We start from the raw sequence: 13,094 nt of genomic DNA, 5'->3' as shown, positions 1-13,094 counted from the left end.
TGGTTAATCTGAAACACCTGGGGAGACTAATAAACAAGAAAGACTACAAAGGACTACAAAACATGGCACAGAACAGGAAATAACAAAAATGCACACCAGACAAGGGAAACAGGACAGGAATCATGACAATAATCAGCGTCATAGCACCTAATTTATTTTCATTGACTGCGAGATATGCCTATAATGGGCTTTTGGTGTATTTTTTGTTTGTTTGTTATGCGCTGCATAGACGTCTACAATATTAAAAATAGGCTATATTGTTGTCATCTCTATTTTTGACTTTTTATTCTATTTTTCTGCTCTAAATGTTTTTTTTTTTCTATTCTGTTTAAAATGTACTTTTACTTATTTCATTTTTGCTTTTGTTAAATTTAACCAATTCTGTTGTAGCCTAATATGCATATTTTAAAAAAATCTTGTATTTTTTTGTTCTAAAAGTTTGTTCTATTCTGTTTTGTTTGTTCATTTTTTTACATATTCAATCAGTATCATTCTTTTTGAAATTTTTTTACAAGACCTTGTGCTGTGTGTTTTAAAAAAATAAACAGATAGCCTACAAACAGAGATATATAATAGTTCACTGTTCGTACAAATAATAGTAATAATATATAATAATATTTTTGTTTATTTTTGGTAGATGTTTCTCATTTCGCACCTGACCTAAGTCTACCTGGGTCTCGTCTACAATCGATGTCCCCAAATGTCTACAGTCGACGTTAGTTTCTTATAATATTTATACTCTAGCGCGTCTCCTCGTCGACGTCGGCTGAGTTTTCTAACTCTATACTCTAACTTACTTGCTGTGCAGCAATAATAACTGACAGACTTCAGACAATGCCTTCGAATATGCTTTAATCACGGCCCGAGGATCTCAGACAAAACCACAGAGAATCCTACCCGCTAAAGGAATTTTTATAGAATAGGAGCATGGCGAAAATAACGTGAAACATTACATAATTTCCCTACAATTTGATTGGTTCTTCATAACCCTTCTGTTACTAGGTAGAAGCAAACTCTGTTTTTGTGATTACTTCATAATCACAAGTTTTGAAACCTAGACATCTGTCTGGTTTCATTTCCCCTAGATGTTATTTATACACTCACACACTCAAAGTCACAAGTTTCCAACCAAACGGTTTAAGGAAACATTTAAGATTCAAAAGCATGAATGTTATTCCTGCAAGAAAAATAAATGTTAGTTATGATTAATTAAAAAATCCATCACACTACCAACTGTATACAGTATGTCTCAAAGTGCGAATGTTCTTTGTAAACTGTGGAAAATTATCATGAATTATGTGTATTTGATACCTAAGGTTTGCGTGCAATTCAAAAACAGTGTTTTGTCTTTTATAAATAAATGAGGTCCACACTGTTCTTGGAATGAACAATATGATTTTTATTTGTCAGCATCACATGAAAATGATAGTTTTTCTTAACAAACAAAGTAAAATGCAATGAATGATATGATTTAAATACCATCACCAGCCAAAAAAAGTCTCTACAGATTTGAGAAATATGAACACAAGGCATCTCTTGTGGCATTTGACATAGTGTTTGAATGAAGAGGATTCCATTCACGGGTATCATTTTCTTCATGAACATTATCATCATGTTCCTCACTATTAACTTCACAAAAAATTGTGAAACACGCAACATGCTGCGATAATAGTGTTGACGATAACGACTACGTCAAAGTGCTGGCTCACCATTGGCTAGCTCCTGCATCAGCATCACACGCATGCGCATCAGCCAATGGTGAGCCGGCATTCTGACATAGAACTCGGAAGCGCTACATTAGTATTTAATACATGAAAAGTGTAACAGAATGACACAGACGTGAAGAAATTGTTGAATAAAGTCATTATTTTTGGGGGGTTTTGTGCACAAAAAGTATTCTTGTCACTTCATAACATTAAGGTTGAACCGCTGTAGTCACAGACTATTTTAACAATGTTTTTACTACCTTTCTGGGCCTTGAAAGTTGCAATTATGTTGCTGTCAATGGAGGGGTCAGAAAGCTCTTGGATTTCATCAAAAATATCTTAATTTGTGTTCCGAAGATGAACGAAGGTCTTAAGAGTTTGGAACGACATGAGGGTTATTAATGACAGAATTTTTGGGTGAACTAACCCTTTAAGGTCTGCCTGAGGTGTTGTCCTTTTTTCCCTGTTTTGTTTTGTTTGCTTTGTTTGTTCTGTTGGAACTTCACTAACAAAAAAAGTGTTTTTAAAGTAAAGAAAAAAATAAAGTGTCATCAACTAATTAAATAGTCATTTGTTCCTGTATACAGTTTACATTCATTTTAGCATCTATTTTAAAACTATTAAGTCAGTGGTAATCTCTAATTAGCATAAAATCTAACAAACAACTATCCTATGATTTAGCCCATGACAAAGGCAGAATTTGCATACATGCTCTATAATAAATAAACTAAGTAAACAGATGTATTACTAAAGCCCAGGATACACTGCATGATTTTCGCAATCCTATAAGATCATTACAAATCATACTGTACGACATGGATCTATTAAACGTGGGTAAGACATGCATGTAGACTGTACGATGATGACGCGTATTGACTCGTAGGCTACGACGCAAGTTTCTATTGAAGAATAAAACATCATCAGCATGCGCTAGTGGTAAACAAAAAAGACCATGATGAATCACACTTTGTCAGTTGTAGTTTTTATGTGCTGACAAAACTTTGAAAGAGGAAGGGAAAAGAGCTTGAGGGAAGCAGTTTTAAGTTTTAGCGCTGTAACAGCCCATAGTCCTGTTACTAGGAATTATAGTAGGTTGTAGTACTACCACCGTCCTTTAGGGGCTCCTAGCTGCTCACCTCCTCTAGCTTAAATCCAAGTGAAGTAGTAGAGGAAGGGAAGTGTTAGGATAGGAGGAAGCATGGGCTGCGTTCGATACCGCATACTTCCCTACTATGTGGTAGGGGAAAAGCAGTAGGCGAGCGAATAAGTATGTACGAATCCTTAGTATTCATAAAAGAGTAGATGAGAATTACCTGGGTGACGTACTAATTCTCGTGTGATTCGGACGTGCGTATACTTTTAGTGCGTTCGAATATGCCTACTTACCTACTATTTAGTTGGAGAAGACAGTACGTGAAAGGATCAGTATGTTAAAAACATCAGTATTTATAAAAGAGTAGGCGAGAAGTTCCCAGATGGCTTACTGCTTCCGCCCAGATTCTCGAGTGCTCATCCGATGGATACTTTTCTATCCCAGGAGACCACGGGAGAGGATACGTCATTATCACGATATTATTAAGGATAAAACTGTTAAGTAAGTACTTATTGAAATTAAATACCTACTCAGTGAGTACGCGGTTTCAAACGCAGCCATGGTTGCCTACTCTGGCTATCAGCTATACCAAGAGTCCAGATTGAGAACATTTGTGTTTCAAGCTCAATCAATGTAAGTGTTTTCCATTTTTTTTTTCAGTTGGTTGGTTTGTTTTCTGTGATGATCATATACAAAGAGTTGAAAGTTGTTTCACATGTTTTACCTATGTTGTTTGTTAGCAAGCAAACGCCCTGTTGTATATCTTGTTTAGAAGGACTCAAATGAGTAGTTTGAATACTACTAATTTTCTCATTGAAGGGATATCGCACTCTAAAGTGGATTTTGGATTGAGCACTCATGAATCAAGTGTTGGTGTGGGAGCACATAGTGGATGGTTATCGTTACGGAACTGTATATCATCATCTTCATCATCATCTACACAAAGTACGACGGACATTTTACTAAAGGACATGTGCAATAGATAATGGTCAGATACTTTTTTTTTTCATCCATTATCCTCATCTGAAACGACATTGTTTGCCATTATGCCAACTGGTGTCGTTCGTACAAATTTCTATTTCATCATCTCTTGTTTTTTGTTTTTTTTATGGCAGTTCTTACTTTACAATAATAATTTTGTATAACTCATCTGTTTGCTTATTTGGATTGTGTACAAACTTTATTTCAGATAAACACTTAAATTTACTTCTGTGGAGATATCTCCTTAAGCGTGGAGATAATATTAATATTATTTAAGGTATATATATTAAGTGTGGTTGGTGGGCCTCTCCCTTAAAATTCAGACAAATACACTGTGCGATGAACATGCTGAATTTCTGACACTGTCAGAAAATTATCTTAGGCTATCTTTGGTCGGAAGACCGTGACAAGGACCATCTTTGAACCTCTCTCATTGTACGACATAGGACCACCTATTAGGAGCCACGATTGTTTCACGATGGCAATCATTCGTCTGGGGCAGTCAAAAATTGTGCAGTGTATCCCGGGCTTAAGACCCCAGACATTCTTCAATAAGACGTGTTCAGGCCAGCTAGGAGTTATTAGATTGTGTCCAACCCAGCTGCTTTTCTGATTGCTCGAGCAGTATTTGCCAGTTCATTTAATCCTTCTGTCAAGAGGCACTTAGTCGAAGCAAAGGACAATCCTGCAGCAAAAGCACTGCCCACACCTGGAAAGAGACTGAACAAATCTGCAACGGTGGACATTGCTACAACCGAAGCACCAACATGTATTGTGGTCACTTCTTTTTTTTGGATGGCATTAGCGAACTTTGATTCGGCCCGATATTCCAACAAGGGCATGTTCACTTTTTCTGAAAGCCTTTTCAGTGATCTGTCATCCAAACCAAATGCATAATAGCACCTTAAAAGGAAAAGAAACGCAATGGCTGCATCACACGCTACTGATGTGCCCGGTACAGGGACCACTGTTATACCAGCAGAAGCAAGAGATGCAGCCCAGATCAGCGCTTCAAATAACTTGATCTTCTCCTCAAGAATTGCAGCAGAGCACACTGGCCAAGCTTGAAGAAGAGCAGAACGCTTATGGACCGGAAGCTCATCTGTGAGTGTCTTTTGAAGCTTTTGAAAATCATATTTCCCAAAATCAACAGACGATATCAAGAAAACTTCAGCGTTTCCCAGTTCATTCAAGTTTCTCTCACAGTACTCTCTTATTTTGTCAAGAACATCCTGCTCATTAAATCCTGGTCTCCTTTGCTCTGAAGAGATGTCGATGTCAATCTTGGAACGAACAAAGTAAAAGTTTTTGTTCCGTTTTCTTATTTCTTTAGCCAGCATGATGTCATTCTCTGTGAACCTCTCTGAGTTAAGGATAATGAAAAAATCATAGGTTTTAAATTTGACAGATTTAAGGTATTTATTTGCTTTGAAATTTGGAGTTCCCATTCCAGGGAGGTCCCAGATTTTCACATTTGGCGCTGTAGGATGATCATACTTGGTGGGCTTTAGTGTAGTTTCTGTGACACCAGTAGGTGCTGCTCCATCGGCATCGTCACTTAGGCCTCGAAAGAGATTCACAAAGGAGGATTTCCCAGATCCCGTCTTTCCAGTCACAGCGATGTCAAGTGAGACATTTAAAAACTGGCCCATTGTTTCTTTCGCTTCTGCTGCCTTAGAAACAGCACGGTCTTGAGTTGCCATGTTTTAAACTGCAAAAGTTATATAAGTACCTTAAGCATTACTTTATTCTTGAAAATTGAAGAATGTTCGTAATTTCTGTTATTACAGTAATCAAGAGTTTCTGTAGTGTGATCCACATTCAATCCTAATACTCTTTGTTTAACAAATGGAGTCAACAGAAAGCATTGTTACATTTAAAGGCAGATAATAACTTATTTAGGATGTACATTACAATTAAAGGGATAGTTCACTTTGAAATAAAATTTTGGTATGTTTTAGCTTACCTCAAGGGCATCCAAGATGTAGGTGTCTTTTTTTCCGCAGTAGTTTCAATTTTGATAGTCACATAATGTCAGTCATATAATGCAGGTCACTATCTCAAAGAGCATGCACAGAGAAGTCCAAATTAAACAATTCCCCATCGTAAGTACACATTGATGGCCTAAGACACGAAACGAGCGGTTTGTGTGAGAAAACGAACAGTATTTATATCGTTTTTACCTCTACACAACCACGTCCAAGTGATCTGAGGGTGCAGGTGCTTCGGTCTGCGCAAGCGCCGGAAGTGATCTCTCGCACGTGTACGTTACGTCACTCATTATTTAAACAGAACAGAGATTTTAGGTAAGACGGCTAATAGAAATGGTACTAATTTGCGCTTATCCGGGATGTTTAAACCGATGTAAAAGAAAACAATTACGTATGCTCGCGCGAACTCATCCGGGAGTGGTGAGTTTTCACGAATTCCCAATTTATAAGCCTTCTCTCTTGAAGTTATGGTTGATGCTCTTCGGCTGGATATCAACACACCCATAAACTTACTAAAGTTGAGGAGGGTCTGCAGCGATCATTTTTCCCCTGATGATTTTATAAACCAAGGAGTGGATCGCATAGTACTGACATCATCAGCTGTGCCTATGGTGCCTATGGCGTTTTCGCATCCAACGGAGGTATGTGAACAACGTCTTTGTATGTGTCCTTTCTATTTGTAAAGCTGGCATTACATGAAATGAGCAATAAAATGTATTTTTGATCTAAGTTAGTAAAACCAATTTTTTTTGGGGGGGGGGGGGGTTACTTGCATTTCTATAACTACTACTTTTTTATATGGGCACCATGTATTTGGTAAGAATGGTTTTACATGAGAGAGATATGTATGTTGATATATTGAAATCGTCTTCCATTGCGATTTCCTGTACATCTAAATATGTTTAGATCTTCACAGTGAAACGGTTTGACCTAAAAATATCAAAATTGAAACTACTGCGGAAAAAAAGACACCTACATCTTGGATGCCCTTGAGGTAAGCTAAAACATACCAAAATTTAATTTCAAAGTGAACTATCCCTTTAAAGTGATCAAACATACATAGCATTTGATGGTTACAGTGTTTTATACTGACCTTTTGAGTGGAGAGCTTCTAACCTTTTGTGTGTGTGTGTTTCTCTGCCCTGTTAGTGGAAATAAAACCACGTTTCATAAATTAGACAACATTGATAACGGATCAGTTTACATAAACAGCACAAAACTACCATGAAGTTAACAATAACATGAATTTAAGGGTCAACTGATGTTGTATTAAACCCACAATACTTTGCAGAACCAGCTCGGGGTCCTGATCCCCCTTTCAGGGTTTATTTTTATTTTATAATTTTTTTTTTTTTTTTTTTTTTTTTAATGTATTCAGAAACTGTATCCATGGACCAAAATCCATTAAATTTAAGGTAAAAAAAATGGCAGCTGTGGTTACTAGAAATTTACTGTAAAAATACGATAGCAACATTTTATGTCTTACGGATTTAAGGTAAATTTACAGTAAAAAACAGAATTTTATTAACTGATGTAATGTTAATTTACCAACCTATTGAAATACTAATATCTGTTTTGTACCTTTGTAACACAATGACAACCACCAAACACAGTGGTGATGAGAGTCACTATTACAGTTATTCACCATATATAGTACGGAAACTTTCTGTTAATCAATGAACTGTTTTTCACCATAGCATTTTTACCGCTAAAATCACGATCATTATTTACAGTGCTGCTGTGCTTTAATTATATATGGGTTAACTGTAATGTGGTGTCAAATATTGGCTACATAAAGAAATGTTGAAAGTGACAAATCATACAATTACATTTAATAAACTAAAATAGTGTAAATTTAAAGATACTTGGTTGCTACTCTTGATGAGAGACATATTACTTACTTAATTAAAACTTAATTTAAAAAAAAAAAATTATTTATAGTTACCTTAAATTCTTGGTTCCAGCAGGAGTAGTGAGACACCTGGATGCTGACAATGTTTTGTGTTTCTTTTCAGTGAGGTTTGAGAAAACAAGTTTACAAGGAGATATAGAGTCTGGCAATCATTTTAATTAAGCTATGAGCTGCTGTAAAAGTATTAAAAGACAGAACATAAGAATGAACCAATATGAAACAAAATATATCTAAAAAATATATTTTGGTTATACAATATTATCTAGTCATATAGTGTGGTGCATTCTGAACATACCTTGAACTTTTTCAAAACTTAGTCGATTTCCATAAACTTGTGTTCTCTAACAATCAAAATGTAATAGTGCCTTGTTTAGTTCCTGCTGCAGATTTTGACCATGGTTACGTACAGCTCAGCTGCAGCCTAGCGATCTTTTAAAAGGTGTACAGGGCGGGACGTCCACCAACGGTTAGGGCTTGGCAAAGCCACCCTGGGGCTTTAACTGTCGTGGGGCTTTCCCAGGCCTTTAACTATTCAATGAACTGCTATTACTATTAACTATTCAACAGCCCTGCAGTGCCCACAGATATTTCAGGACACACAAACCAGGAGGCCGGAAGTGAAGTCGGACCATATATGGTTTAGAGCGGGTTTTGCGCCAGCTATAGTTTTATTAACTTATTTATTTTGTTTGATGTATATTTTACAAGCTATTTGATGGATATATTATGGATTTGATAGGATTTATATATGTACAATATTAATAACAAAACCTTAATTACTAAAAATGCTTGATTGACTGATGTAAATATGTACTTTCAGATCATATTAAATATGAATGTATCTTAATGCAAAAAGATGGCATTTTACAAAGATAAGCTGTTTTGGTGGAATGATTCATAAACTGTAAATATATATGTATATATTTCTAGCCAATGGCTAATCTACTGTCAATGTGTGTGTAGAGAGCTGTGCTTTATGGTGAATGTGATTTCATATGTTTATAGAGGGGTTTTTTTTCTTCTTTTTTTCTCTAAGTTTGAATTGAGATTGTGTGAAAAACCTGGGTCTTCATTTTCTGTGGCTTAGTTGCTTCTGGTGAGGATCCCTGGAGAAAACATCTGAGACTCAGAACTCAGAGATTTTCTGGATTCCCATTTATTAGTTATGGTTTCTTTTGTTTTTGTTCTTTTTCTCTTTCTCTTTCTCTTCTTCTACACCATTTTGTGACCAGTACATTAAAATGAATTTTGCAGTCAATAAAACAAGATTTTGATGGCTCTATGAATGTCTCCTAAACTTTTGTGGAATAACCCTTTCACATACAGTACATGCACAAGAGTTCTTATTGAGAATTAACAGAGGTTTAAATGTTGTTTTATTGAAAACAATTGTTTAGTTTGAAGTCACCATTATGGTGATTAGAGTTTGCTTTAGTTGGGCACTTGACCCTTGAGATTTCATTTTGTAAAAGTATGTTTGATAACCTAGATAAAATTAGATCAGATAATGTTAGTGATGGTAAGAAAATTATCATGAAGTGGCTTGATTTGATTATTATAATTCAAACTCGTAACTGGTAACACTTTACAGTAAGGGTACATGAATTATCATGAATGCATGTATAAATTCATGCATGAATTATGCATTCATTCATGCATTAATATCTCATGAATCATCAGGAACTAACACGAGTTCAACGTTTTTCATTCATGACTTCATGGATGAACAACACCTTAATTAAAACATTAACTAAGAGGAGTACATCATCATGAATTATGATTTATTACGCATGATCATGATGTTTTCTTTGTTCACAGTTATGCCAACATTAATATCACATTGTTCATCAGTGTTTCAAAGGACCTAGTCAACACTTTAGTTGAGGGGCCACACACGATGAAGTCATTAGATAATGCTTAGTTAGTGATGACTACTGTATTTGAATGTCAACAGAATTCGTGTGCTATGAGCTGTGATTGGTCTAATTTGGGGTCTGTCCAATACAGTAGTCATCATTAACTAAGCATTAACTATCAATGACTTCATCATGTGTGTGGCCCCTCAACTAAAGTGTTGACTAGGTCCTTTGAAACACTGATGAACAATGTGATATTAATGGCGGCATAACTGTGAACAAAGAAAACATCATGATCATGCGATGTAATTCATGATGAATCTGAACCCAGTTTCGCCTGACAGTGGGCCTGTAAAGACACGTTGTCTCACAGCGTCTTCTTTCAAGATGTCATTCCATCTGTGTGTTTCTGTATGCGTTCATGTGTGGCCCGTCTAACAGCCACGATCACTGCCTCACTTGTCTGGGTCATAAGCACGCTGAAGTAGTGTTCGTTTATGAGTCATGTACCCACTACTGGAAGGAAGTGGCCACTGGATCCTTCAGGAGATCCAGACACACTGAACACATGAACTCATGAGAAATTATGGCTTCTGCCATTTTACTGCATGAATACAGAGACACACAACAGCTCAACTACACTTCAGTTTCCCTGAACTCATGTGATTCTAGTTTCCTGGTTCTTTGTTTGAGTGAATTGTGCAAAACAGGTGTGTCTGTAAAGCAGTTTTCTCATTCCTGGTCCTGAAGAGTCTCCTTGCTGCTTAGTGTTTAGTTTCCTTGTGTGTTCTCATACTCAGACACACACTCAAAGAATAGAAGGAAAGAGAGAAGCAAGACAACACCCTTAATTGTTCAGTAATTCTGTAACCTAAATACTACACTGGCACTGCAGGACTGAAAACTGTGTCCAGTTCTTTAAAGGCACCATGAAATCAAAATGGCAAATGTTGGCGAAAAAGATGCGTCTTCAGCAGTTTCTTGGAAATGGCTAAAGACTCAGCAGCTCGCGTTGAGACAGGCAGGTCATTCCACCAGCTTGAAACAGTCAACGTAAAGGTTCGTGAACATTGGGAATTGTAACATTACAAATTACATTACATTAAACATTACGGCGAATGACTAACACCATGTCCTAAACAGACGCGATGTGATAAGATTCCAGCGATAAGCAATTTGTCTGTCCACGTCAGACGTGATGTGACTTTGAGATGTGACAAAATTAATCAGAAACCACAGCCAATCAGAACAGTGTGTGGGTGGGCTCTCACAGCAAGGGCACGGCCCCAGAGATTAATCTTGACGGAACTCGCAAGGAAATGGATAAGTACATAATCAAATTCACAAATATTACACAATTATTAAAATACATACTGAGTGTAATGATGCTGGAGCTGAAAAGATGGCAAGCGAGGTGGATCTATGTGCAAAGGGTTTATTGAAGATACAAACAAAAGCCAAAAACAAAGGGAACAGAACCATCTACAAGAACAGCAAACATTGACTGACAAAGCACAAGAGATACACAGGGGCAAACAAGCTTAACAAGACACAGCTGGGGAGACTAATCAACAGGGAAAAACTACAAAGGACTACCCAAGACTGGTTGCCCACTGAAGCTAAGCAGGGCTGAGCCTGGTCAGTACCTGGATGGGAGACCTCCTGGGAAAACCAGGTTGCTGCTGGAAGAGGTGTTAGTGTGGCCAGCAGGGGGCGCTCACCCTGTAGTCTGTGTGGGTCCTAACACCCCAGTATAGTGACGGGGACACTATAGTGAAACAAGCACCGAACTTTGGATGAGACCTGTAATCCACCTCTGGTTAGGACACTGTGATGTGTGTGTAGCTCCTCCGGTTCGCACCGCCCGCTCTAAGCGGAACTCGAACCCGGGCCATCCGCATGGGAGGCGGGCGCTCTAAGAAGGAGGCTAAAGACCACAGTCTCTAGAGTGCTTCTTGAGATCAGGCGAGTGAGGTTTACACACACAGCTCACACTAGCATACGTCTGTTACATTCACCCCCCAAACCTCAGTACCATTTGGGTCACGGCACCACTGTAGTCCCTCCAGTTCACACCGCCTGCTCTAAGTCAGACCTGCCCTGTCCGCATGGGAGGCTGGCGCTCTAACTAGGAGGCTAAAGACTGCAATCTCTAGCATTAGTCACTTCCTACTGAGGAGTCTAAGGTGGCCTTTGTAATAACTTTGCTCGCGGGACGAGCGGCCAGTTGGGGAACTACGGTGTAGGAACAGAGGCTTCCTTGTTGTGTTTCATTCCAAACATTTTCTCTGGAACTCCGAAAAGTTTTTGATTGTGCTGCTTCTGGCAGAGACGCGGTGTTACTTCTCGCAGAGCTGCATCAAGGAGATTGCTCTGTAACGGAATACTCTATTGAGTTTCGCACTTTGGCTGCGGAGTGTGGCTGGAATTCGTAGGCACAATGGGACATGTTTTTATATGGACTTTCTGAGTCCATCAAGGACGAGATTTACTCACTGGATTTACCCACCGAGGTGGATAAACTCATAGATCTGGCTATTCAGGTGGATACCAGACTACGGCAACGGGGTCCACAGACACCGTGAAGGTGGTCTGCCAGTGCATTCATCACTTTGTGATGTCTTTTCCAGATCCTGAGCCCATGCAGATGGGCAGGTCCTGTCTGTGGCAGCAGGAGAAGCAGAGAAGGAGAGAGAGAGGGGACTATGTCTGTATTGTGGAGCCGCCGGTCACATTGCTCTAGTGTCCCCGCACCCGCCAGTTGGTAAGAGATTACTGACGGGTGGGGCTACACTGACTAAATCCTCCTTTTCAGCTACTCATCTTTCTGTTAGCTTGAAATTACATTCTCAGAGTACTGACTGTGAGGCTCTAGTAGATTCGGGAGCAGAGGGTATTTTTTTAGACATTGCCCACAAGCTCAAGATACCAGTGATGGTGCTCTCTCAGCCCATGTCTGTGGTTGCACTTAATTGTCAACTATTACCCTCCGTCACACATACCACTGGCTCCTTAAGACTCATCACCTCTGGCAATCACTCAGAGAACATTGACTTTCTTTTTATTGATACTCCTTCTGCTCCTGTGGTTCTGGGACACCCCTGGCTTGTGCTCCATAACCCTCATATAAACTGGCGTATGAATTCTGTTTTCGCTTGGAGTGAATTTTGTCATGCTTCTTGTTTGTTGTCTGCGTGTTCTTCTGTGTCTTGTTCTGTGTTTCAGGATGAACACACAGATTTGTCCAACGTGCCATGTGAGTATCTTGACCTGAAGGGAGTAAGTCCCAAGCTGCTTCTCTACCTCCGCATCGTCCCTATGACTTTGCTATAGACTTATTGCCATGTACATCACCGCCTAAAGGCAAGTTATATTCGCTTTCCTCCCTGGAAAGGGAGGCCATGGAGAAATATATTTCTGATTCTCTAGCAGCCAAGATCATTCCCTCTTCTTCTCCATTTTTTTTGTGAAAAAGAAAAACGGCTCTCTTCGTCCATGTATTGACTATCGAGGGCTGAACGACATCACGTGAAGATTACTTATCCTTTACCGTTG

General features: G+C 38.5%; 1 protein-coding gene across 1 annotated transcript; it reads right to left on the bottom strand.

The window, feature by feature from the left end:
• Positions 1-4,361: 4,361 nt before the first annotated feature.
• LOC311082070 (interferon-inducible GTPase 5-like) lies at positions 4,362-5,483 on the bottom strand (the record flags this gene model as incomplete). Its single annotated transcript, XM_084112814.1, has 1 exon — positions 4,362-5,483. One exon carries the CDS (start codon positions 5,481-5,483, stop codon positions 4,362-4,364), a length of 1,122 nt encoding a protein of 373 aa, XP_083968940.1.
• Between the last annotated feature and the right edge of the window lie 7,611 nt (positions 5,484-13,094).

Source organism: Abramis brama (genome assembly GCF_963993115.1).
Source record: "Abramis brama genome assembly, chromosome: 4".
Classification (NCBI taxonomy): Eukaryota; Metazoa; Chordata; class Actinopteri; order Cypriniformes; family Leuciscidae; genus Abramis; species Abramis brama.
The sequence above is the reverse complement of the archived record's forward strand: the minus strand, read 5'-3'. Positions and strand labels throughout refer to the sequence as shown.